This window comes from Xiphophorus maculatus, chromosome 24 (genome assembly GCF_002775205.1).
Source record: "Xiphophorus maculatus strain JP 163 A chromosome 24, X_maculatus-5.0-male, whole genome shotgun sequence".
NCBI classification, from domain to species: Eukaryota; Metazoa; Chordata; class Actinopteri; order Cyprinodontiformes; family Poeciliidae; genus Xiphophorus; species Xiphophorus maculatus.
Window position 1 is genome coordinate 10,867,209 of NC_036466.1, and position 26,178 is coordinate 10,893,386.

At 36.8% G+C, this 26,178-nt stretch overlaps 2 protein-coding genes across 5 annotated transcripts in view; both read right to left on the minus strand.

Moving 5' to 3' along the window:
- The window catches only part of LOC102228431 (NLR family CARD domain-containing protein 3-like), a 971,185-nt gene that overhangs the window by 100,383 nt on the left and 844,624 nt on the right, over positions 1-26,178 (minus strand). The window lies entirely within an intron of this gene.
- Positions 1,047-26,178, minus strand: part of ncam2 (neural cell adhesion molecule 2) — a 275,630-nt gene continuing 250,498 nt past the window's right edge. Inside the window, exons 15-18 of one of the 3 annotated variants that reach the window (XM_023329359.1) lie at positions 24,835-25,009; positions 8,897-9,104; positions 8,568-8,607; positions 3,134-3,289 (exon numbers count right to left, since the gene is read on the minus strand). In XM_023329359.1, coding sequence (XP_023185127.1) covers positions 3,233-3,289; positions 8,568-8,607; positions 8,897-9,104; positions 24,835-25,009 — 480 coding nt within the window. In that variant the 3' untranslated portion in view covers positions 3,134-3,232. Of the gene's footprint in view, positions 3,290-8,567; positions 8,608-8,896; positions 9,105-24,834; positions 25,010-26,178 lie in introns of all 3 variants that reach the window. The other 2 variants (XM_005809636.3, XM_005809637.2) reach the window with 2 other exon arrangements.

Sequence of the window (26,178 nt, forward strand, 5' to 3'; positions counted from 1 at the left end):
TGGAGACAAAAACAATACAAAGGAAGAAAATTCACAATTATTTTCTTTAAATCATCACTAATGTAACCAGTGTCTTTTGTAGATTAGTGTAGATGTGAAAAACAATGGTTTGTACACTTTTGTGATTTATTTTTTTCAGATTTTTGCTCATTAAAAGCAGGTCAAATGATTGCTTTTTTATTTAACTGTTCAGTAATTTGTTTCTAACCTAAATCTTCAGATCATATGTTTATTTATATACAAATATGTACAGTATGTGAAATTGGCATCCTTACAATCTCTGATTGCATTAGAGAAACTTGTATTTCTACTGTTATTAATAGCATAACAAATGCATGAATTGTTCCTATGAAAAGTAAAATAATAAAAATTATGTTCAAAAAACAATAAACATTGACATAAAATGTGGAAAAGTGTCTGCATTTCATATTTTACACAGCAGGTGATTGCAACTTTGGCGTTTTATGTGACTGTCACTTGACACTGACTACTGAAAATTGTTACATTTTGAATGCTTTTTAATAAAACCAGGTCCAAACTTTGCAAGTTTCCCCTAGAAAACTTGCTAAGCCCGGTGTTTGGGTGCTAGTGCAGTCATCCATCCAGCGGTTTTGTTGTGTTTTTGAGTTAAAATAATTTAAAAGTTGACAGAAAATTTGAAAACATCACTTGATTATTATGTGTTATTGAATGATTGGAAAATCAATACCTAAACACCAGCAAAATGTATATATATAAAAAAGAAGACTTAAATAAATAAGCAATGCTTAGCCTGGTGGGAGCACAAGTAAAGCCTGGTGCCCGCCAGGCTTAAAACACATTGATGGAAACCCTGCAGGTAAGAATAGTAGCAGTAAAAATAGTAGCAATCTACAATTTCTTAAAAAGGAAATGCTACTTATCTGTAAATACATTTTTCACTAATTGGTTAAAAAGCATCTGTCCACTCAAAATCCTTCAGAGGGCCTCAAATGGCCCCCACGCCGCACTTTGGACACCACACATTTGAACTTTTCATAACAAAAAGATAAAAGAGAAGTCGCCACTCTCTTCTACCAGGACATGTTTATTTACAGCGGCAAAATGATACGAGTCACAAGTGTTCCACAGGTACATACAGAGAAACATCGATAGTTCCCACTTCCTGCACAATTCAGCAGAGACAGTCCAGGGGACATGGGGACAGAGAGGACACATAATGTACACTGAGCTCAAACACGTCTGTTTTAACCCCGGACAGAACCGAAAGGATCGAGGAAACGAGAGTGGCTTCAGACTCATATTCAAATACAAAAAGAACATGTACAAACTGTATAGCCTCCAGGCACTGTGCTCCGGTATTTACAGTGATCATCGACAGGCAGCAGAACCAAACCCGATTCACATATGCAGGTACTTGTTTCATTTTTGTTTTCTTTTTGCGGCGCTTCACGGGTTGGAGATAAAAGCTCAGAGGCGGGGAGAGGATTACCCACCGTCCGGATCCGCGTCATCGCGACCCGGAAACAGAAAAACGCCTGGAACTGAAACCGAGTCGGATTTTCACCCAACTGAACTCTGAATCGATTTTAGCATCGATGAAACCAGGATGAGCAGACGGTCATGGACTTACGGTACAGTACGTGCAGATACATTCAACAGACATACATGCAACCTGAATGTTCACGCACACACGCATGTATGCACACCCACGCACACACACACCCCCACACACACATATGATAATGATGCGTTACACACCAACAGAACCAGATCTCTGTTTACTTCCAGGTTCCTACATTTTATCAAGTAAAAAGACTCAATTTCCCTGAATTCCCAGTCCAGGAAGGAAAGAAAGGAAACAAGTAAGGGAGGGAAGTAAAGAATGAAGGACAAGTAAATAAGGAAAGATAGGAAGGACAGGAAAAAGGGAGCTAGGAAAAATAAAAAAAAAGGAAGGGAAAAAATAAAAAGAAGGGATGTAAAGACTGAAGGAAGGACAGATGAAATAGAAAATTAAGGGAGTTAGTTAGGATACAAGAAAGGAAAAAAGGAAGGACACACGTAAGAAAGAAAGAAAGAAAGAACAGAGGAAAAAACGACAAGTAAAGGAGGGACACAAGTTAGGAGACAAGGAAGTAAAGGGAGAGGGGGACTGAAGGAATCAGGAAATTAGCAAAAGGGAAAAAGGAAGAAAACAAAGACAGAAAGTCTGAAAATACAACATTTTTTTCCATTTTCTTATGTTCTGTCGGAACCGTGTTCCACATCTGTGAGTCCAGAGCGGCCGGCCGCCGCAGCCCGCAGCATCACCATAAACAGTCCACTTTCTCTGGCGCAAAAAGCAGCAAATCAGAAGCTGATTTCATGGAGGAAACCACACAAAAGGGAGCAAGAAAAGGAAAGAAAAGGCACATTAATGCCGTAATTACTGCCGTGGAATCGCCTCGGGGTTCGGGTTTCCCTCAAGGGGAAGCAAATGAGCGGAAAAAGCAATATTACACCAGAACCTGAACGCAACGGGGAGAGGAAGTAAAACAAAAGCCAAGCCTTCTGCACTGTGGAAAAAGAGACATCCTTTTTTTAATATATTTACATAAAAGCTCTGTAAAATATCCGGTTTTTTTCACCTATGTACAACACACAACGACATCAGAGAGAGTCCGAAACAGAAAAGGAGTTTCTTTCTTTTCAAAATTAAAGACAGATTTCAGATAAAAAGGAGTGTTTCCACGGCTTTGGGTCACTTTCAGATCAAAAACACTTTTTTTTTTTTTTTTTTAGTATTTAGAAACGTTATTTGATTTGTTTCTACGTCTCCAAAACATTGAAACGCCAAAAATTAAAAACAAAGATGGCGGCCGTTTCACCAACCCAAACCGCGATAAAAAAACAATGAAAAGCAAATTCTGAGGAGTTTCATTAAAAGAGAGAAAATAAAATAAAATACAATCATTTAAGAGGCTCCTACTGAACAAAATGCATTCTGGATGTCAAAAAGTTTCCTTCCTGTTTCCTCTCTTAATTTTTATTTACACATGCCTTTCATTCGGGCATTAATATAAACAGATATAGTATTTTACTCCACTATTTTCACTTTTCCAGGCCGTTGGTCTCGTGATCCGAATGTTCTTTTGGTGGCGAGGGGAGCCGACCCCGTTCTTCTTTACCGTTACTTTATATATATATTTATTTTTAAGCCTTGCTGTCGTCCGGCTTTATGTGGATGCTGTTGTCGCTGTGCACTTTGATTTCAATCGTATCCGGCTTGAGAGACTCTTTGCCATTTTCTTCCTTCAGCGGCAGCTTCCTGCAGGAAGAGAAGAGGCGAGGCGACAGGAGGAGAGGTGAGGTTCACGGCTTTTCACCGCTCAAAACCAGAAATTGAAGGATTCAGGATGGAGAGCAAACACTAAATGTGCACAAAAAACAGAGTGTTTTTCATTTGAAGCCCACGAATAATTTAGATTATTCTTTAAATGCATGAATGTTGTTTTTTTATTGAAGAAAAAACAACAAAGATTAAAAATATTCCTGCTTCAAAATGAGTCTGAATGATAGGATGCAAATAAGGAAGGATGGAATGAAGAGAATAAGGACACAAGATAGGAAAGAAAAACAAAAGAAGGAAACAAGGAAGGAAAGGTCGCAATAAGTTTTTCTAAGTGATAAATTGTCCCAGTTATTATCGCGATAAACCGTATTATAATCGTTTTGAGAACATTTTCAACTAATAATGCAAGAACACATTCTCAAAGATTAACTTAATTAAAATTTTAACACTGAAACGGGAAAATATTTTAAATATTCAAAATAAACAAACAAAACAAATAAAATGGATTATGAAGTCTCCCACAAAATGGCTGCTTGAGGGAAAAACACCAAGCTGAAGACTGTTTTTGGTAGAAAAAGAAAGAAAAACAATTTTAATTTATCATGTGATTAACTAATTTATTGATTAATTGTGACAGGTCTAAGCAGTGCACAAGAAAGTTTGTGCTCTACAAAAGCCATAAAGCAATAGATTAATAAAAATAATAAAGAAAATAAAAATAAAACATCAAAACAGAAAAGTTACAATTAAATGCAAAGGAATAAAAATAAGTTTTAAGAACCGATTTAATCTGGAAAAGTTACTTATTCCAGAGAATAGGAGACACAAGAATATAGGAAAGAAAATATGAAAAAAAAAAATCAAAACTATGTTTAAAATTCAGCCAATAAATGGAAACTTTTTTGTAGCGGCCAGAAAACAAAACGGACAGTAAAGAAAACTCAACCATCCAAGAATGGGATCATATCGTAGCAAATGTTTACAAAATGGAACAAAAAAACATAAGACTGACAGTCAATTTAAAGGTAAGCTTATTTTTCAAACACTGAAATAAATGGGAAAAATATGTCAATATTTGTTGTAAATAATTTTGAATAATTGAGCAAAATGAACAAGAATAAAGCACTTCATGTAATTAATTTCTTTTGTTTGCTTTTATGTGCTTCATTCTGTTTTTACAAACAAAAAACAGAAAAAGAGTGTTATATTTATTACATTTACCATAAGAAATTTAAATGTCACTATCCGAAGTTTAAAAAAAAAAATACTGACATGAGCTGGAAAGCCACAACAATACGATGCGTTACAGTTCAATGACTAAACTAACGTAGTAAAATCACCATGTTGGAAAAATGTGGCGTCATTTTTCCAGTCGTACGAGGGTGGCAGTATCATGATGTGGGAATGTTTTACTTCACAACGTCACAAAACAGATGGAGCAATCAGATCAGAGGATAAGGAGGGATAATTGATCACAAATCAAACGCAATTTTATGAAGTCCTAAAAAACTGAACGTAAACTTCTGAATTTATTTTGGTTTATGTGTGAATTTATAGAAGACAAGTTGATCATAAAAACAAAAGGAGCAGAATGTAGTGGTGAGAGTTTGTTTGTGTAATAAGATTTAAAAAATAAACTACATCCAGTTATTGGTTTTCATCCAAAAAATGGATGAAAAACTAAGAAAAATCTGTTTTTGTTTTTACTTCAACCATTAAAGTTCAACTTTTACGACCAAAATGATTGAATTTCAGTGGAATCTGTTTTCTATTAAACCAATACAAACCTCCAGTTTTTACCTTCATTTACATCACTTCCTGTTTTCCTGAGTGAATCTTTAAACTGGGTTACATGTCAGCAGCATCAACACCTTTCAGCTGAGGGACGCTCACCTGCTGAGTTCACAAGGTCGCTGCGCTTTACTTTATTTTAATGTTTTTATTCTGACGATGCTCCTGGTGATCAATCAGGACCGTTTGTCACCTGGAACTAGAAACCATCCGTCAACTGAAGCTTCTGACGGAAAATGTGGCTCAATCAGCTGTAAAACTAAAGAAATTAGCATTTCCAAGGTAACAGAGGATCTACGGGAACAAAACAAGTCCAAAATACTAAAAGGAAATTCGTCACTAATAAATGTTTTTATGTTTATGTAAGATTTGATTTCACATGTTTCACTAAATGAAGGAAGGGTACAAAGAAGATGGGTGGAAAAAAGAAATTAATAAAAGGAAGGAAGACAAGCTAAGAAAGAAAGATGAGAGGAAAAAGTAAGAACAGAAGGATGTTTGAAAGGATAAAAGAAAGAAAAAACAAAGAATAAATGAAGGACAAATGGAAAATATGGAGGAAGGACACAAGGAAAGACCAAAACACAAGAAAGGAAAGAAGGAATGAGAGAAAGAACAAAGGAACAAAAGATGGAAGGAAGGAGATTTAATGAAAGAAGGAAGGTTGGAGAAAAGAGAAAGAACATGAGAAAGAAAAAAGAAAGAAATGGCAGAAAAAGGAAAAGAAAATGAGAGGAAAAAAAAGAAAAGGAACAAACAAATAAGAAAAAGAAATAAGGGAAAAAAGGAGATAAGAAAAAAGAAAAGCTGAAAGGAAGGACATAAGAAAGACAAGGAAGAAAAGAGAAAGAAAGAGAATAAAAGAATGAAGAAAGGAAATAAAAAAGAGGAGATAAAAATGAAAAAGGTTGAATAAGAGAAACAATAAAAGAGAAAGAATAAAAGAAACAAGGAAAGACAAAAAGAGAAAAAGTGAAGGAATAGAAAAATGACAAGAACAAGAGCAAAAAAAGAGAAAGTAAAGAAAGGAAGAAAAAGAAAGAAAGAAGCAGAAGAAGGAGGTAAAGCCAGGATGAGGTGAATAAAACACAAAGAAAAGAGCAAAAGGAAAACATGACAAGATGTAAAAACACAGGAGGAAAGAAGGGAAACTAGGAACAAAGCAGAAAGGAAGGAAAGGAGGAAATGTGGAAGGAGTGAAGGAAGGAAAGAGCAAGAGGAAGAGAGGAAGTGTGATGGAGATACTTTCAGATTCTCCAGATCTGAAACATAAAGTCTCAAAGTCCATCAGGAACATTTCAGATGTTGAATTTTAACTCCAGAGTCGCAGACATTCAGATTTAGAGGATTCATTTCCACTTGATCCATGGATCTTATTAGAGAAAATCAAACCTGATCGCTTTAGAAACACGACTGTATCTGGAAACACAATCAGGTTGATGAATCAGTTTAATATCTGGCCAGTTCTTTGGGTAAAAACTTCTTTAGATCAACTAAAGAACTGAACAGAGTTCACCACAGGGGCGAGCTTTGATATTCCAGCTCTTCATTAATAGAAATTTGTATTTATACAAGCAGCAAATGGTTGATTTTTACATCTGGGACGTTTACTGAACTGCGGGGGAGTTTCCCAGCCAACCGGATCGTGAATGTAAAACAGTGACCCGCTGAACCTAATAAGCCCAAGTGTTGCCAGGGGCTGTGGGGGGGCTTCCCCTCGCCTGATTGGTGGATGCTGGAGTGGCTGCAGAGTGGAGCCAATTTCATGTCTCATTAGCTTCATGCAAACCCAGATGGACTTCAGATGGGGAGTTTCCTCACATCCTGGTTCCTCCTGCTTGGATGTAAATCAACATGAAATGTATTCCAGAGGTTTTAAATATAAAAGTTGAAGTTGTAACTCTTTATGCACGGTTTGTAGTTTCAAAATTACAAGACGTTCTAAATATTTTAAAGCTGCAGCATGTAACTTTTAGGGTCTTAACGCCGTCAATCATCCTCATGTATGTGATACTAAATATGCTAATAGTGGAGAAACAACTTACAGTTACAGGAAAGCTGTTTATCCGCCACTATTACTGGCTATGATAACAAATTATCTCTTTTTTTCAGTTTATACATATTTTGAAATATATTAAAAAATTATTTTAATGATGCTAATGAGCTCTGTGTGCAGTAAAGGTTATTCTGCTTTCTGAAGGTGCAAAACAGTTAAATAAAAGTCAGATCTGTCAGCTGTCTGCTGAGAAACCAGCTTTCACTGTTTGTCTCGTAAATGTTTTTGCACGTCTCCTGTCCTTGAGTATAAAAGACAAGTTCTTGACCCTGGGAGTCAGAGCTGACACTATTAAGAAAAGCTTACATTTTACAGTGAAAGCTCTGTGTTACAATTTTGACCCTAAATAAACCTTACTGACTGCCTTTTACCTGAGGACTGCTTCCATAAATACATTCCTCCTCAACAAATTGTTATAGACTTAACTAAAGACAACAAACTGCTCCAGGATCCATATTAAAGTTTGATATTTAACAAGTTTTCTACAAAGAAACATCACGGTTTTAAAATGGCTGCGTCATTTTTTCAATGATCTTTTAATACCAGACGGAGACGGGATCCACTTTGTTCCTGCTGTGCTCATTACTTCAGGAAACAGTTGCTTTCTAGCAGAGCAAATGCAGATCACAACATGTGGGAGTTTTAAAGGGAAAATAACACAGCTATCGCTCTGTCAAAGCTAGAAGGATGATCTAATTCACACTACAGTATTCTCTGATTTTTCTGGGGAATATTACTATAAAGTAATTGTTTTAATTGTTATAACTGTTTAAAGTATTTGCAGCTTGAGATGCTCTGCTACATATTGATAGTATTTTCTCCTTGCTGCTCAAATTCTTGTGATTTGTGTGGTTAGACATTTCAGTTTAAGATTGTTTCTGATTTTATTAAATCTCCATCTGTAAATATTGCCCAGCAGCCCGAATGTCAGATTATGCAGAAATACTATAATGCAGGATCAAGAATGTCAACATTTTGTGATAATATGGGTACAAAAACAACAGGATTTCATGTTGCTCCGTATCTATCTGCAGTGTTTGCTTGTATGGAGTGTTTTGCGTCGCTCTGCTGTCCACACAGACACAAACTCTGCATGCAGTCTGAGCAGCCAGTCACTTAGTGACTCAGCAAACGTCAAAGCCATCTCCCTGCTCCTTCTTCTCCCCTTCATACCGGCAGCATAAAACAAACAAAAAGTGTCTCTGCGGAGGCGAATCGAGGCCTCGTTTATCCTGAGTTGTGAACTTCTACGCTGAGAAGAAGCAAAGCACAGAAGCAGCTCATGCAGCAACAACACAGGCGACTGGAACGCCACGGCGCTACGAGCATGCAGATGAGAGGAGAGCACTCACAGCACAGTGGATGGAAGCACAGACGTTAGTGAGAAAGACATAATCAGAGACATACTGTGGTTGAAAGGGTGGTTGGGCGGCTGTTGTAGGTGTACCTACAGTAAACGGTAAAAAGAAGTCTCCTTTGCTCATTCGTAGCAAATAAAGGAGTGACATGAAAGGCAATTTGTGACATTTGACTAAACTGAGGGCTGGTTGTTTTTCTCTCTCTTCAGCCCAAAGTAGGAAACGGTTTCTAAAGATTTTCATTCATCCCTTCAGGTCTCTAAAGTTGTTGATACACCCACAGCAGATGTTCCAAGCATGAAGGGCCTGGCGACTTGCAAACATCAAAAATCCAAACAGTTGATCAAAGATTTGAAGGAGCAGGAGGTGGATACTCACAGGTAGGCCGCCTTGCCCTCCTCCATCTCTTTGCCCTTGCCGCTGGTTGCCGTCTTCTTGCTGCAGAGCGTGCGAGTGATGCACATGAGCAGGCCGCAGTGGCGCAGGAAGAAGCAGCTGACGTCCACCAGCACCAGGAGCAGCAGCAGCGCTCCGAGGCCGAGGCCCACCACCGCGCCGAGCCCCAGGCCGCTGAACAGGGATTCTGCTAAGGCAGGGAACACACAACCACACACACCTGTTAGCCGACTCAGTCTGAAGACGTCTGGTTCGAACCTTCATCCTCAGTGTCAAACTCAAGACCGTCGTCGCTTCCATTTTCATCACGTTGGCAAAAGAAGTCACGATCCAATAAAACCCCCCGACCTAAAACCAAGCAATTAAAGCAGATCCACAGCTTGAAGGTGATTTTTACAACAGTGTATTATGGCAACTGTAGGCAGAACAAAGGAGTCAATTTCTGCCAAAAAAATTTGACACTTGAAATTTAGAAATTTCCAAGTTTTTCTTTTGTAGAAAATTTCTTAATTAAAAATGTATTAACTAAAATTAATACATTTTTAGATTCATCTTATTAGTCTAAAGATGTCGGACTTTTTTCAAGCAAACTGTCAACCTTTCAAACTCAGAAATTTCCATCTTTTTTCAGGAAAATTTCTGACATTTATCTAAAAATTTCAATGTTTTCTTGCCAAATTTGCATCAGTTTTCAATTGGGGGCCGCACAGAATCAGTCCAGGTGCCACAAAAAGCCCCCGTGCCACACTTTGGACACCTTTTCCCAAACTGTGGTCTGTAAAGTACTGCATGTGAATAATATGTACTGTTAGCTTAGCAAATGATTGTGTTTAATAATAATAGATAAGTAGGTTAAGACAGAAAATAAAAGTAGTTTAATATTTTAATTTCAGGTTGAAGTTTGTTAAATGCGTTTAGTGGTCCTCAGTTTGAGAAACACTATAAATACAACAGTTGTTTGCTTAAATATAAGTTTATCAATCAAATCAAAGGAATTTTTATCTATTTATTGTTAGCATCAATAACTCCCTCCAGTTTGTTTTGTGTGCAAAAATTCAAGTGAAATTATTAGAAATTTTTCACACTGATGCATCATTATTAGTTTATTGCAATAATTAAAAAAAAAGAACATGCTGCCTCCCACCTGCAGGTGGCAGTGTTTCTTACTTCTGCTCCACTGCTGCCTCAGCTTTACAGGTTTTTGTCCGTGATCAAAATGGCAAGTAATAAAAAGTCAAATTTATGAGCGTAAATATTGCAAAATTAGCACAAAATCACAAAAACAATCATGAAATGACCAGAGAGACAGAAATGACTCCTTTCCAGTTTTATCTCTGCAATTCTATTTCTGAAAACCGGTCGGTCTGTTCTGGTTCATTTACTTTTAGTTCATCCTTATTTTGTTTTTTCCCCTTTCAGATAAATGTAGTTACTGATATTAAACGTATGTCTGCAGACTCCCTTCGTTTGTCCTAGTCACAAAACTTTTCCTTTAAGCTTGTAGGGTTATTTAGAGAGGATCAAAACAACTTCATTTGTTTTTTTTGTTTTACGTATTAAATGTTGGTAAAGTAACCAATCTGTAGAGGAAGTAAGCTTGAGAAATACATAAAAATATTTTGATTCTTGTTTAAAAGTACCATAAAGGATTTTGAGGTTTTATTTCAGAAAGATTGTGAGTAAATGAAGCACAAAAGGCTACAAGTTTCTGTGTTTTTCTTAAGAGAAGGAAAACCTAGAGGTTAAAGTTAGGTGTTGGAGTCAGCAGGGAGTCTCTGCTGCTGAAGGACGATCCTTCTGGTCAGGTTCCTGCAGAGCAAAGGCTGAAGGCCACAGCCCTCGCTTTACATCCATATATTTGACACAAATAGAGATAACTGCAATGTAAGAGAGGGAAAAGAGAAAGTAGCAACTTTCTCGGAATGACTCGAAGGTCAATGAATTCCTTCGAAGAGAGCTGGAGAGTTTCCAAACTAATCCGCGATTCTCAGTGGAGCCTGGAATAATCTTGAATATTAGCGTGAATCCCACAAAATCTCCTCCAAAACAAATCAATTTCTGCCTTACAAAGTTTCCGCTATTTAGGATTAAAGTTTTAAAGACTTGAATAAATAAGGAAAAGGGGATCTGGGGCAATCCAAAAATCTTTTTGTCGTGGTGATTCGGGTCTTTCGATTTGTTTTAAAACCCACTAAAACCTTTGGGTTTTTCAAACGACACAACGTTTGCGGGGCTGTGTGCGCCCTCCGGCCTCGCATTCTCATTCAGCTTTATGTGGCAGCCGCCTGCATCTCTGCAGGGGAGATGTAGTGCACATTTCCCAACTCCACTGCTCCACAGAGCATCATTAACATGCTAATGTTTCAGCCTGAATCCTTCGGGCGCCTCTCGTTTCACAGCTTGCAGCCAATAACTGGTTCATGTGGGGCAGAAACTCGACTTTTTCAAGCAGGGGAAAAAACACGCCGGACTCGGAGAAAGCCAGCGATGGATTGAATTAATAAAATAAATACATCAGGGTAGGACAGTGCGGTGCAGCTCCCATGGGGCAGGAATGAATAGAGCCGGGGCCTTAAGTGATCCTGGGGTTGAGCAAAGTGAAAAGAAGCAGCGAGGACGGCTGGAGGTCAGCGAGGCTGGGAGCAATCAGTGATTGGAGATAGACTCAACTTACCTGTTCAGATAAAGCTTCCAGTCAGAGAGGCTTAGCTTCTCTCTGTTTGCTGCTGGAGGCCACCGGCCTGCTTCACTCGCTCCATTTTCTACTAATACTCTCTCTGTTTGCTATTTTTGCTGTCGTTAACTTTGTGGTCCCTCTTTGTTTTCTCTTTTTATAGAAAGTATTCGACTCAGTAGCTGCGTTTTCCTTACAAATATATGGATATGTTGTGGTGTTTCCATTAAATAAGTCATTAAAAATCATGGCAGCGGTGAATGTAAACAGCTACATGAGTTTATAATCATGATTCGGCCAATCAGAGGAGGCTTTGGTGTCTTATTCAGGCAGCTATGGACACGGCGGCAGTTTGGGGAAATTGTAGTCGGCCATTTTACAGAAAAAAGATGGATTCCAACACGTTAGAATGACACAAATTATATATATATATGTAAATATATATATAAACATTATCTTCCTACAACTTACTGTTGTCTTCTTTGTTGTTTCTGCCAGTAGTAACTCATGATGTGAAAAAAAAATTTCCATTGCAATTTTGCGACATATATCTATTTTGATATGGCTGGAAAAAAACCCAACTTTTTTTTTTACAGGAAAAACATGAGTTTTTTTTTAAAAAATTAGCATGTTTACTTTGAGCAAATTTATATCATAATTTCAATTTGAACAATTTTATGGTTAGCAGAATTGTAGCTAGTAATTTTATCTTTCCTAAACCTAATCGGACTGGAATAATCTGGATTGAACTGGATTAGGATCCAGTTCAATAACAGTGGAATGTAACTCAGTTTATTTAGGGAAAATTTGTGTTTTCACAGATTTTTTCCAAAAGTTTTATAAATAAAATGCAGCTTGGTTGTTATTAACGTCTCTGCTAGTGCTAAAACAACTTCCATTGAGTGTATTAATGCATATTAAAGTATATTTGGTTATAGTTATAACACTCAGGGCCCACTGTACATTTTATTTTATATAAATACTACTAAAATTAATTAGCTGGAGAAACATTTTCTGGTGCATTCTATAGTTTGTCAGTCAAAGAGGGAGAATTAGCAAAAATAATCCAATGAGCAAAGGGTCAATGTTCCAGAACTTTCCACTAGCCACCTTAAATCCTGATGAAGTTGTTGGTGCGAGCAAAATTGAGCAACATATTCAAAAAGAGGATGAATGTTGTGTTTGACCCCTCAACAAGACAGGAGGAGGCGATATCTCCTTTTGGACGCCGTCCAACTGAAAGCAAAACCCAGAGGGCTCACTGTAAACAATTTCAAGGTCCACAAAACAGCTTTATAGCCGTTATTAATGCACAAAACAAGAATTACAGAGGTCAAAATACGTGCAGCAGAGGCCACGGTAACCCAAGGAGAAAGCTCTTACAGACATGTTTTAATATGCAACCAGCAGTGGATTCCTCCCTTTAGAAGTTCAAATTAATTAACCCTGGACATTGCTTCTGAACTCACACAGGCAGAGAGGCTTTAAGGTTAAAAGCCTGAAATACAGTGAAACAGGAGCGTTCCTACGGGACAATGTCAGGAAATTGGAAAGGTACTTGTTGACATTTGGAGCTGGGAAGGAAAGCAACAACAGGAATCAAGAAAAATAGCAAAAAAAGGTATAAAATTCTGCAAGAAGATGTTGGATCATCAATAAGAGATCCAAAATGATCAGAAAACGACAAAATGAAGCGTTCAAAAATCAGTGGAAAATGGGGAGGGAAAATCTCAAATCAATCAATGAAATACGCAGAAAGGAAACAAAAAAGGATAAAAACAAACAAGAAAAGCAACAAATAATGACCCAAAATTGAGAAAACATTGTCTATCCTGACTTAATAGGTCAGGATAGATCTATGGCTGAAACAAAACATTATCATTACATTTTCTTTAAAACAAAATCTTTCTTAGATAATGAGATTTCACTCTGTTTTGAGCTCATTGGCAGGATGTGCTGTCACTTTAAATCCAAATAAGCTGCTGCTGGCCACTTCCCCCCAATTCAATGTTTACATTTGCACATGAAAATGGCTGCAAACTAATGCGTAATTATACAACTATACATCTTTGAAAAGCAGAAGTGGAGCCTTCTGCACAACCAGCAAAAATGCAGGAAGTGTTTTCTGGATGATAAGTCAACAACAAAACACAACTGAGAAAATGCTCAGGAACTCAGATTGGGTTGCTCAGAACCAGTTGGGCGGAGCTCCACTGGGGTTGCTAGGTAACGGGCAGTGCCTGCTGATTTGTGACGTTACATTCAGAAAGCTTTTGAAACGGCCCATTTTCCAGACACCAAAAAACTTTAACTTATTGCCCACTATTGTTTTTTTAAGCCAAATGGGAGTAAAAAAAGGGGGGAATTTCGAATGTTGAATAATATTCAAAATGATTATAAAAATGAACAGAATTGTGAGCAATTAAAAAAAGCTAGTAGCTGACCCGGTGTATGTCTTGTTCCTCGGTACAGAACCTGATTGCTTCTGCACCCATAGTGGAAACCTGAACCCAGATGACTCTCACGTCTGTGGCTTTGTTCTCGACTCGCAGCCGAAGCTTCAGACAACAGAGCCTGGCAGCGATCCCAGGCACAAAGAGACTGAACCTGGTGGCAAAGGGAGCTCTAATTAAAACCCTTTGCTTTTCCACGAAGCAGAGCAACGTGGGATTTGCGACTTCAAGACCAGATCAATTTCTTTTTTCACTGCCACAGGCGGCTGTTTTCTGTTTTACCCTTTTGAAGGTTGATTTGAGCTAATTTGGCTGCTGCAGCTGCAGATTCAGCGGCCGTAAACAACACCTCAAGCATTCCCGTTTTCCAAAGTCGAAAAGAAACACTGAGCAAATACTTTACTTAGTTATCATCAGTCTGCTGCAGGTTTAAGTTAAAACATAAACCAAAAAAAATTACTAAAAATGTTTTTGATAAGTTTTGTCATTTAGCCAAATTTTAGAACCTCACTATGTTGCAATTTTTCTATTAGCTAAAAAATAGCTTTTTGCGATAGGCCAAAACTCATAATTACTTCAGAAAATTTACATCTTTTGTTATATTTTTCACCGATGGAGGTCGCCACTTTTTCACCGATGGGATAATGATGCATAACGGTCCTTTCTGTACTGGAATCTACAGAGTAAACACAGAAAGGCTAACTTTACTTGAGTAGTTGTTTATCATATTGCGTTTGACTGGTGTAATTTTACATTAAGCCACACGGTGTCACTACTGGTTGTAATTTAAAACAACAACAACAGAAAAACCAGTGAGTTGAACCTGGTTCGCTTCCCACACGAAAAAAAAAAGATGAGCGCAGTGGGAGAGAGTCGGAACCAACACAAATTAAAATAGACCTACATTTGTGCTCTCAACATTTCTCTCCAGAAGACTTTGAATCATTTGTAGGAGCAAAACTGACAAAGGTTCTAACAGGTGATTGTTACCTTGGCAAGTTAAAAATAAATGCTGTGCTGAAAGTTTTTATCCACAAAGCGCCTAAACCGCGCTGCAGCTAGAGCAAAAAATGCTGGGAAGAACATCAGACAACAGTGCTGGAAGCTCTGTTAAATTCTGACAGAGTAAACAAAAAACTAAACATCTTACAGTGTTATTACTTTATTGTTTTTACATCTAAAATAAATATTTCTCACATAAAGTCTAGTGCTACTACTAATCATGGATCCTTTGAAATAAACACCTAAATTAAATCAACCTGTGTGTAATAAATCTACAATATGAGGCCCAAAACTGGAAAAATAATGTTTTGATATATAAATAATAGAAAATATTGTAGCACTTGTCTCATAACTTATTTTCCTCAGCAGTGCTACTCAGTTATGTCGAACATGTTTCTATTTTAAATCCCTCAACAGGGGGAGAGGTTGTCTCCACTCCGTTGCGTCTGTGGTAACATTTTTTTAGCACTGACCGTGCTGCAGCACCGTTTCTTATTTCAAGCTCTCTGGCCGGAGGTCAGTCGGCTAGAAACAGCCTGAATGCTTCCCTGCTTGACGTTTTTAATCACATCTACATTTTGAACTCAAGGCAGCAATGGAGGAAACTAAATCTGGCAAACTAATGCCTCCTGACGGCTGTTTGTTGATGTCAAAGAGAGATAAATGGAACATTTTCTGCTGCTGTCAAATTTATTTGGCTGTCAATTTTCAATTTCAGTTCACAATGTAATTTAGCTTGTCTTCCGTCATCTATAATTTACTTGAATTCATGACAGAGCAATAATAACCATCATTATTGCCGTCTTCTCTGTAATTTCTTTCTATTCTGCTAATATTGATGAAAAACCTCTTTTCCAACTTGACAAAAAGAGTTTGGCCTTTTTCACAATTCAGCCTTTATTTTGTCATCATATTTTAAACATTTAAAAAAAATAAACAAATATTGTTCTCATTTGTTACTGTTATATATATTGACTTCCTGTTGCTGTGGTTAGGATATGCATTCACAGGACACTTTATGTAATTTTTGATAGATCACAGTGAAGACTTGCTTAAACTTAAAAATCGCATCAGAATGGAAAAAAAGAGGAAATTTATCGACTTTTAATGTTTGGTAGTTACATAAGCTGGTCCAGAAAAACATTTTTCGCGTTTGTAATGTAAAGTAAACTCTTCCTGAGTTAAAACATCAGTATTGTTGTTTCCAAATGAATATGAACTTATTTTCTTTGCATTATTTGAGGTCTGAATGCACTGCATCTTTTATGTAAATAAATACTACATTTTTGCTTGGAATTTCAGACATGTTGTCAGTAGTTCATAGAATAAAAGAACAATGTTCATTTTACTCTAACATATAGCTATACAAAGTAAAATCAGGCCTTTTATTTTTTAAAAACTGTATATTTAGTTCAGTAAAGAAAACAAGTTAAGATTAGGCATCAAAATGTGAACATTTACTTGAAATGACAGAATATTTAATGGGGTGTCCTAATTTTCAGAGTGATTTACTTTTAACAGCCCAGTTTGCAAATTTAGACATTAAAGCAACAAAGATCAATTGGATGGATGATTGTTTTTGTGTTATCACGTCAAGGCAAAGTCTTTCGGCAGGAAATCGTTTGGAGTTTTCTCAAACTTCCCCAGAGTGGGAACGCAGCAACGATTAATTCCTATTTCTCTGCTCTATTAACCCCTTTCCTGGCTTCCTCTGATTACTTGTTGATCTATAGGCCTATTAGCAGCATTATTCAACAACCAGACATGCAAGAGCATGGGTGGCACCTGAAGACATTCATATACATCTCTGACAATAACATCTCGTTAGGCCTGACCCATGATTGACTGTCTATAGATTGGAGCTGCGAGGAACTGACTCAATTAATAATGACCAGACGAAAGCTCATTGATTGTGACATTAGTGGGGATAAACATGATCGTTAAGGGATGGGTGTAAGGATTCATTTGCATGGCTCAGTCTGATATGCGACGAGAAGGCCTGAGGGGGAAACTTTCTTTGAGGAGGGCCTCAGAAAGCGAAACTTAATAATTAAACTCGGCTCGGTTTGAAGGAGAGGGATGAGTCCTCTCTCTTTTGTCAATTTCCTCGGAGGAAGCATTCCATCCCGGACGAAACTCGAGTGCACTCAAGAGCCGGCAAAGAAGTAATGAAAAAGCATGGGAAATTACTCCGAACGCACAAGCATATGGCATTTTTAACAATCTACCTCAAAGGAAAAGATTTGGTCCACTTTTAGTAATAGCTGCTATCTGTTTGAGAAGAATCAAGACCTTGATCTTCGTACCCAAAATATGATTGCAAAACAGCCAGAAAAACAGAAATATAACAAGAAATGTTGACAGCAGAGCTGCTGCTGAAATGGGTCCTGGAACGTCAAAATGCCTTGAGTGGTTGTTCAAGGTTTCTTGAACATGAGTTGATCCTGTACATTTAATTATCATGCAACGTTTTGACGCCATCTTTTCAATAAGGTCCAAAATCTCCAAGAAACTCTCTGCTGAATCTGCGCCATGAAGAATTAAAGCAGTTTTATTTTTTATTTTATTTTATTTTTTTTTTATTCATTTCATTCAATACAAATAAAAAAAAATTTAATACAAAGAAAAAAATAAAATAATTTAAAAAAAAATGAAATGAAAGGTAGCAGAAAGAAGAAAATAATCTTATAATATCTGCCCCTTTTTCTCAACTATGGATCAAAACAACAAAAAACAAACAAACAAAAAAAAAAAAAAACTAAAATTTTTTGATTTGTCTTATGTGACAAAAAAAAACAACAAAGGAAGAACAAAGAAACAAGGTCAATCATCAATCTCAACTGAACAATACTATACTTTGACTTTATACTATTTCATACTTCTTCAAAAAAACAATCTTTAACATTCTTTTAAACATGTGTAATGATTTAGCATTTTTAACATCGTTTTGCAGGTCGTTCCACAGTTTGACTCCTTGTATCGAAGTACATCGTTCTTTCAAACAAGTTCTGAATTTAGGTTTCTTAAAAATCTGTGTCCCCTTAAGGTTATAACCACTCTCTCTCTTTTCAAATTTTTTTTGGATGTTTAAGGGTAATGTTTTTAGGTGTGCCTTATACATAACCAACAAAATATTATAATCAACTAAATCATTGAATTTCAAAAACCTCAAATTACAAAATAATGTATTTGTTGGATATTTACCATGTTTTCGAGCAATAACTCTTATTGCCCTTTTTTGCAAAACAAAAACAGATTTTATACTAGTATAACATGCCTTTCCCAGTTTTAAAGGTAAATGGGTTTCCTACCCGGTACCAGCAAGGGTTGTCTAATAAAGTGGTCAGTGAGTGTATATTAAGGTGAAAAATGATAGATCTTCGCTTGGTTTCTTTTCATTATTCCCTCCTTGCGTATTTTAATTTTTAACACTCAAACATTAAATTAACAGTCATAGCTATGGCTAATTTAAAACCTCATAAAATCTTTGGAAACTCAAGCATAGAGCTGTAAAATCCATCAGATAATGAATTCTGTGGATGGAAAAATAGAGATAATCATGGCTAAATTAACCGCCAGCCCTTTCCTTTTGGTAGCTTCCTCCCAACAGTCCAGTTTGATTATTTTCTCTGCTCTCTGCTGAGGAGAAGACGCTGAGGTCATAAAGAGATGGACGTACTCGGGTGGGTTATGATGTGTAAACAATATTCAGTTGATTTGAAGGGGCCACATCAAAATCAGATTACCTCGCTTGTAAGAATTGGTGCTTTTAAACTTCAGCAAGTTTTCATCAGATGCTGCTGCGTTTTGATTGGTTGATGCACAATTTTGAAATATTGCATTAGAAAAGCTTGAAGGAAATGGCAAAATTTTAAATAGTTTATTCAACTTCTCAACAAAAGCGGGTTTTGGCTTTTTGGAAAAAGAGCTAATGCACCCAAAAGGGAATGGAAACACATTTGAAATGACCTAGTCCAAACCTCCAGCATGTAATGGAGGACTGATTGGAGAAATCAGCCTAGATTTCTATTGAGAAATCAATCTGAGCCTAGACTCTCTCCAAGTCTAGGCTGGCATTGATTGGTGGAGCGTCACCATCCACTGGAGGTTCTGTGCCTTACCAGAGGCATGAAACTGAACAACTTTAAATTGGAGTTCTGGGGTTTGTTCCTCCAGTTTGGAGGGGATGACTCTACATTTTCTGAGTTGTGTGGTCCGTGCTATCTTATAAATGCTAACTCTTGTTTAACACAGCCATGCAGAGCGTCAACATTTGACGAATTTATCCCTTGTGTGTTATGGTTGATTCCAAACCAGTATATGGAAATGTGTCTAATTTGCTTTTTATGCAACATTTTAAAAGTTTGCATGAAAACATAAACACTGCCAGATGTTTTTGTGTTAGTTTCTGTGGTTTGAGCTTATTTTTGTTGTGCTACCCTATGGTGTACCACAGGGCTCCATTGTTGGACCTCTGCTTTTTCACCTGTTGTTAAAACCATAACATGTTTTAACATCTTTTCATTTTTATGAACATAATTTTCATGTCTATTTCCCCTTGCAAATCAGACAACACTCTAATCCTATAAACTAGTTAGTGCTACATGAACGTTCTGATGCTCAGTTCCAATTTTTTGCTGAAATCGGACTTTTTTTTGCGTGGCTGTTCATATTGGTAAAGAAGAGGAATCAACAATGGATGCCTCTGTTTAGATTTTAAAATCAACAGTATGGTTGCAAGACTGTACCAAAGAGAAGGACGTTAATAAAAATAACAGTGGGTGCTTAAGCCATTGTTTACATCCAGATTTACAAAATCTAGCTTCTTCTGGTGCAGATTTATGACGTAAAAGTTGGATAAAATGCGACATGACTGTTCCGATTGAGAATATACGATTTAGTATCACATATGGAAATGAAGGATTGAAATTGGGGCATTCAGCCTGCCAGGAAAAAGTCAAATATGTGCAAAAACAAAATTAAAAATCAAAATTTCCTGTAATGTGAATGCATCATTCAACAGACCCCCAAATATTAAGGTTAAATCTTTGGCACCATGTAAAAAACACCAATGATCACAAATCCAGGAGTAAAAATAGAGCCTCTCCTGAAAAGGAGCAGCTAAGTGAACTCAGTGTGAAGTCTTGTTTTACCAGTTGAGGCGTTTAGCAAAGATTAAATGTGTTTATCTCGCAGCAGTCTAGAGACAGTAATCCTTGTTTTTATCACATCTCAGCTCAATTATTGTAATGCACTTCTTTTCTAGGCTGCCGTTTCTTGCTTACAGCTTTTATTTTTCTGTTGTTTTTTACCTTCATTCTTTCAATTTTTGCTGCTTTGTTCGCTGTACAGCTTGTCGCTTCCAAAATAAATTTGATTTTGATCTCTAGGTAGATTTCAAACTTCAGGAAGTTGACTTTTTGAAGGTCAGTCTGCACCACAGGAAGGTGATACGTCCAAAAATAAGCAGCCACTGCCATCTGGTGAGGTGGGTTTTCCTCTGATTGAGGCGTCCCGACAGACCAGCTGTCCTGCGAGTTAAATTGAGGAAGCTAAGCAGGAAACGCCGCATGTTGAGTTGCCTGTTCATCAGAATGTGATGCTGCAGAGGATTTATTCCATACTTGCTGGGAACCAGCAGCTATCTGAGCCTGAATATAATCAGCAAGCATTTACACCTCATGATGGTGTAAATGCTCTCCAGTTCAAAACTCCTTATTAGCTGTAAACTGACTCTCCTTGTGCATATTGGAGCTGCTTGTTGTGGCTGATATCCGGTACTACTGCATATCAAACTTGGTGTTTGGCTCATTTTTCTGCTTTTCAGGATGACATTGATATCGTCTCTTTGTAGCTGCGCTCAGAAACCCAATCCTCTGATCGCTATGGGATTATCTGCTCTATGAATAAATAAGTGGGAACAAATCAGCTAGGATCTTATATCATACTGGTACACCAGTGAGTACATTACAGGCATTATTATGTTGACTGCGGCATATTTTACACAAAGCAAACAAACACAAGTCTTTGACTACAGTTCTGTTTACAGTTAAATCCCCGTCGTTCCGTTTGCATGAATCCCCCAAGACGGTTTGATTTACATGCCTGATAATCGGGGAACTGGCTTAGAGGCACGTTAAGCCGCAGATGGAGTTTTTATCTTGGCGTACTGGTTGTTAATCGGAAAAGAAATGCTTTTTCATTAGACCTGAAACAGATTCTCACAGTCTTAGTAAGTACATGCTCTGTTCATAATAGTGTTCTTTCAAATGAATGATGCTGCGTTTTAAAATTATTCACATTACCTCAGGTGAATAAAACGACACATATAGATATTTTTGCTAATTTTAACTGTACAAAGTTCTTTAAATGTCCAGTGAGTAAACAAAAAATCCCATTTCTCCATAACAAGTGGAACTTTCAATATCTAGCAAGTTATTCTCGCAATTTACCATTTATTAAAAGAGTGTTTCATCGGATTAAACTGAAGTAAAACCTGCTTCCTGCAACGGCGGGAGTGAAATTACCGTAATAACCCGATATTGGATAGAAAGATCAATGTCTTCCCTTTCAGAAACCGTTGAAATTTGTCAGATAGCGCAAAGTGTTGTGGAATTACGGTACTGCAAAGTTGGCTTGTAAAAATGTGTTGTTGCCAACACATTCTGCTGATTTAAGCTGGTGGCTAATCATCAATATGCTCATAAACCACATAATATCTTAACATACAGAACTCAAATGTGGAGTTCCCCAGGGTTCTGTACTTGGACCTTTATTATTCTTCCTTTAGCGAGTAGAAAAATAAGAAGTAACTAATGTTTCTTAGCCTTTTACAGATGATATTAATCTGTGCTGCTCCTTGAGGTCCTGTTGAATTAAGTTAGCATGAAAACATGTTAATAGAATATTGATGTGATTTTCAGAACAAATAAAAACTGCAGACACTAAATGCTAGAAATGGATCATAATAATTTCCCATGATGCATTTTTATACAATAATAATAATAATAATAAAAACTGGCTAACTGATAATACTCAAAAATGTTTGAGCATTTTTCCCGCTATGATTGATGTCATACTAGGAGTTAAAGTCTGTTCAAACTACCTGACTAAACAAAAATATATGTTTAAAATATTAAAATAGGAAACTCTGACAGTATTTTTGATTCACTGGGATTACTTCCTGAAAATACCAACAATAAAAAAATAATAAAAGTTTTGCTCAAGCTCTTGGAAAAGAGGAGAAAAGCCTGTCAAGATCATTCTCCCCTCCAAGTGCTTTGATGAGATTATTACAAAGAAAATCCATCACGGCTGTTTCAATCAAAGCCTCTTTATGACGCATGAAGCAAAAAATAAAAAAATAAATAAAAAAAGCGAGGAGAGAGCCAGGAAATAAATGCAACAGCCACAACAAAGCTGGGCGCTGGCAGCAGCAGACCGACAAGCTAGCTGTAAGTACCTTGTTTTATTTTAGATTTGTGCATTTTCTAAAGCTGGATGGAAGACGTAAAAGTGACCAATTTGTTCTGGTTTTTCCATTTTTCCAAGATGAAAACAGTTTTAAAGTTAAATGGATTTAGAAGATCTTCCTAAATTGGCTTCTGTGCATTTATTTATAAAAAAAAAAAAAAGTGTAAACGAATAATAACTGTGTCTTGACCCTGTTTCAGAAGCAGTCAGAGGCCCACAGCATCACAGATCCACCACCATACTTAACACTTTGTCTGAGCTGCATGTTTTTATCATTTCGGTCTTTGATTCGCACTAAATGCAGCTAAAATTAGAGATGGTTGGTCAAAAAAGACTTGATTTGCTTCAGGAAAGTTTTAGAAAACCATTTAGTGGCTCAGGAAGGGGAAGGAGGCTCCAAGATGTGAATGTTTTTTGGGATTATGATACTCTATATGTGTTAACATTGCTATATTTTGTTGAAAATATGCAAAACATCCAAAATGACATAGAGATGTGCCAAGAATAAAATCAAAAATTTAATATATTTTATAAATTTGAGTCAATTTTGTATGAAATGACATGAAAAAGAGAAAATGTGGTGGACAATTTTGCTCTTCTTCTCTCTGAACCTTTGTTCTTTAAATTAAATAAAACATTTCCATCCACACTTCATCCTTCCACTCAACTTTTCAGTAATATGCTTAGATACGTGGATATTTCTGCTTTAAAATATTTATTTTTTTTTAAAATCCTAACACTTTTCTACTGACTCCAAATTGACTCGGTTGCACCTGATGGGAAAAGAAATCTGAAATAAAAGGAAGGAGTAAAAGCTGTTTTGCAATCAGCACATTTTTCTCCACAAGCAGAAAAAGAAAGAAAAGTATGCAACCAGTTATAAACTGAAATAGTTTGGAGGAAGAAGTGAAAAAAGAAGCAATTCAATACACGACAAATGCATAATACATAGGAGGAGAATTGAATAGAGAAGATTGCTTGGCGAGAGACAGAGGGCACATATATGTGGACTCAGTTTGTTTCATTAGGTCTGCAGTCGGGTCTTTATACAGCATGGCGGATGATAAAAACAAGGCAGCAGATTGGACCTCAAATGGAAGTGGCGGATGTTTCACATCTAATATCGCTGATTGGTTCTGAAGAGAGTTCTTCAGCGTCTAACCTGATTTAAAGGAGCAGGAAACGACGAGTCCGCAGCGTTTTTCCATAAAACTGATTTTGGCTGGAAATATGAAGAATGATGTCTTAACCATGTTAAACTTTAACAGGACCTGGGGTGGTTTAGCTGGACTACGCCATGTTGGAAATGTTTTTTTTTCCCAGGCTCTCCGCTGTTCGCTAACAAGAGAGGACAGCCAATCAAAGTGACCCGCCTTCAGCTCGCCACTTCCCAGCTCTTGTTTTCTGGCGGAAAAGCGAACCAACACTCTGGCGGGCCATTTAGCCGCCGCAGTAATGACAGAGGCAAACACTGGCTGGATCCAAACCGGCACAAATGACCAGAGAGGCAAAAACAAAACAAAACTGAAACACAATGCTTTAGTTTCCCAGCTGATTTCTTAAATGTAACGGTTAGATTTTTATATCAGATAAAGACAAGATGAGTAAATAATGATTCATTTATCAAGGGAAGAAGAAAAGACTGTTACTTATAACTCTCTGGTCAACTCTTTTTAGGAAGCTTGATGCTAAGAATTAAAATTTTAAGTACAAAAAGAAGAAAACTGGACTTTTTTCTAAAGAGGTTTCACCTCCAGTTCAAAAACATATATAAAAGATTCACTAATATGAATGTTAAGGTCATATAAGGTCATTAAAATTGTCGTTAATGAAACGACTTTGCTGCTATATTATGATCTGTGAAGCTATTCTGCTTCGTTTGATGCTTTGATTTTGGAGAATATTTTAAAAGTAGAAAGTGGAAGATCAAGCACAAAATCTTACTCAGTATTTTGATCTACTTTATAGGTAAAATATAACTAATTTAACTAGTATTTTCTTTAAAAACAAAATCCAATCTCTTGCTGAAAAGTTACTTGTAAGTCCGTACTAGTACTAAAATATTTGCGCTTGAAATTAGACCAAAGTACTCTGTAATATTTTGTTTTTCTGGTCATATTTCTGCTGCGTTATGAGACTTGCTTTCAGTTCTCTGAAATATTTCTTTTACTTTTGTTCGTCAGTGAAGTCGGCGCTCTTTACCAGAAAATGAAAAGCAACATTTCACAGTAAAGTTCAGAAGCTTTTTCAGTGTTTTCAGAAAGCCTGACAGAGAAAGGTAAAGTGGGGCACGATGTTTACCTTTATCGTGCTTTTACCTGTAATGTCGGGCTTCTGTGGCATGAAGAACTGATAGAAGGTGGGCTCCGATAGGCCTTTGACGTTGCGGGCTGTGATTTCCACTTCATATCTCGTGTTCCACTGCAGCGACTGCAGCATCGCAAAGTCGTTAGCTCCTGGAACCAGCTTGGTCATCCACTGTTCCTCTTTATCCTGCAGGAAAGGGATCAAAAAATAAATTAAAAATCAGGGTCAAAGCGTGTTAGCTTGATAAACAACAGGCTGGGTTTTAATCCAGTCTCCCTTTACTCCTCTGGCCAAATGCGCTTATGTTCCAACCTGGCAACCCATCCCACCAAATCAAGCTTACTGGAGGTAGACAGTAGTGCTGAATTAAGTGAAAGGAAAAAAGAAAAACACGGTTTAAATATTTTTTTACAATTAAATATCCTTAAAAGTTTGGTGAGCTTTTTATGATGAATCATGATGTGGAATATTTATTTTCTGTTGCAGGAGAATATTTACTCTACTTTGCTTTCTTTTTAATAAATAATTTAATCCCTTTCTTTTACACAATTTATGAACCTGAATACTATATAGACTTTCAGATTTTTTCTTATTTTTCTAAGAATCATTTCAAGCTCCTGCCCTTGAGCTGCCTGTTTAAAAAGTGACACAAACACAAAGTTGCAACATATTGACAGAGTATATTCATAAATAAATACTGTTTATGCTATACAAACAAATAATGTTAGCTCAGAAAATACTGAAATATGTTGCTAAAATATGTATTTATTAAATAATACATTTAAAATCACACATGTGACTATTCAAATAGACTTTTTTTTTTTATTATTCCCAAAGATAAATTAAATGGCTGGCTGTGGGCAGGAAGGATCTCCTGTACCAGTCTGTGTTACAGGGCGTCTAAAGACGCCTCTGACTGAAGACACTTCGTTTCATGAGTTGTCTTTAATTTCCTTGACTTCATATTAGGTTTGCTTTCCTCTCTTTGATAAAACTCTGCTTTGAGATGGCGGCCATCTTGGTCAGGTCACAGGGAATTCATTCTAGAGGCATAAAAGGTATGAAGAAAAAAAATGACCAAAATTAATATTTATGTCCTAGGAGTTTTTATTTTAGGTTCCTATTGGTGAAAATTGTTGAAACTCATCTTTCCTTTTCTTTATATTCCACATTAATGGCTTATTTTTGCGTTTCTCCATCATTTGAAACACACCACAGCTTTATTTACAGCGTTCTGGCCTCTTTAACCCTTATGTTCTACATTTAATTTGAACCACCATTAAAATAGACGAGCGAATCCTGAGAGACGGTTTGTCCTCTCATTAAAATTGTAAGCGAAACAAGACGTGAAAAAC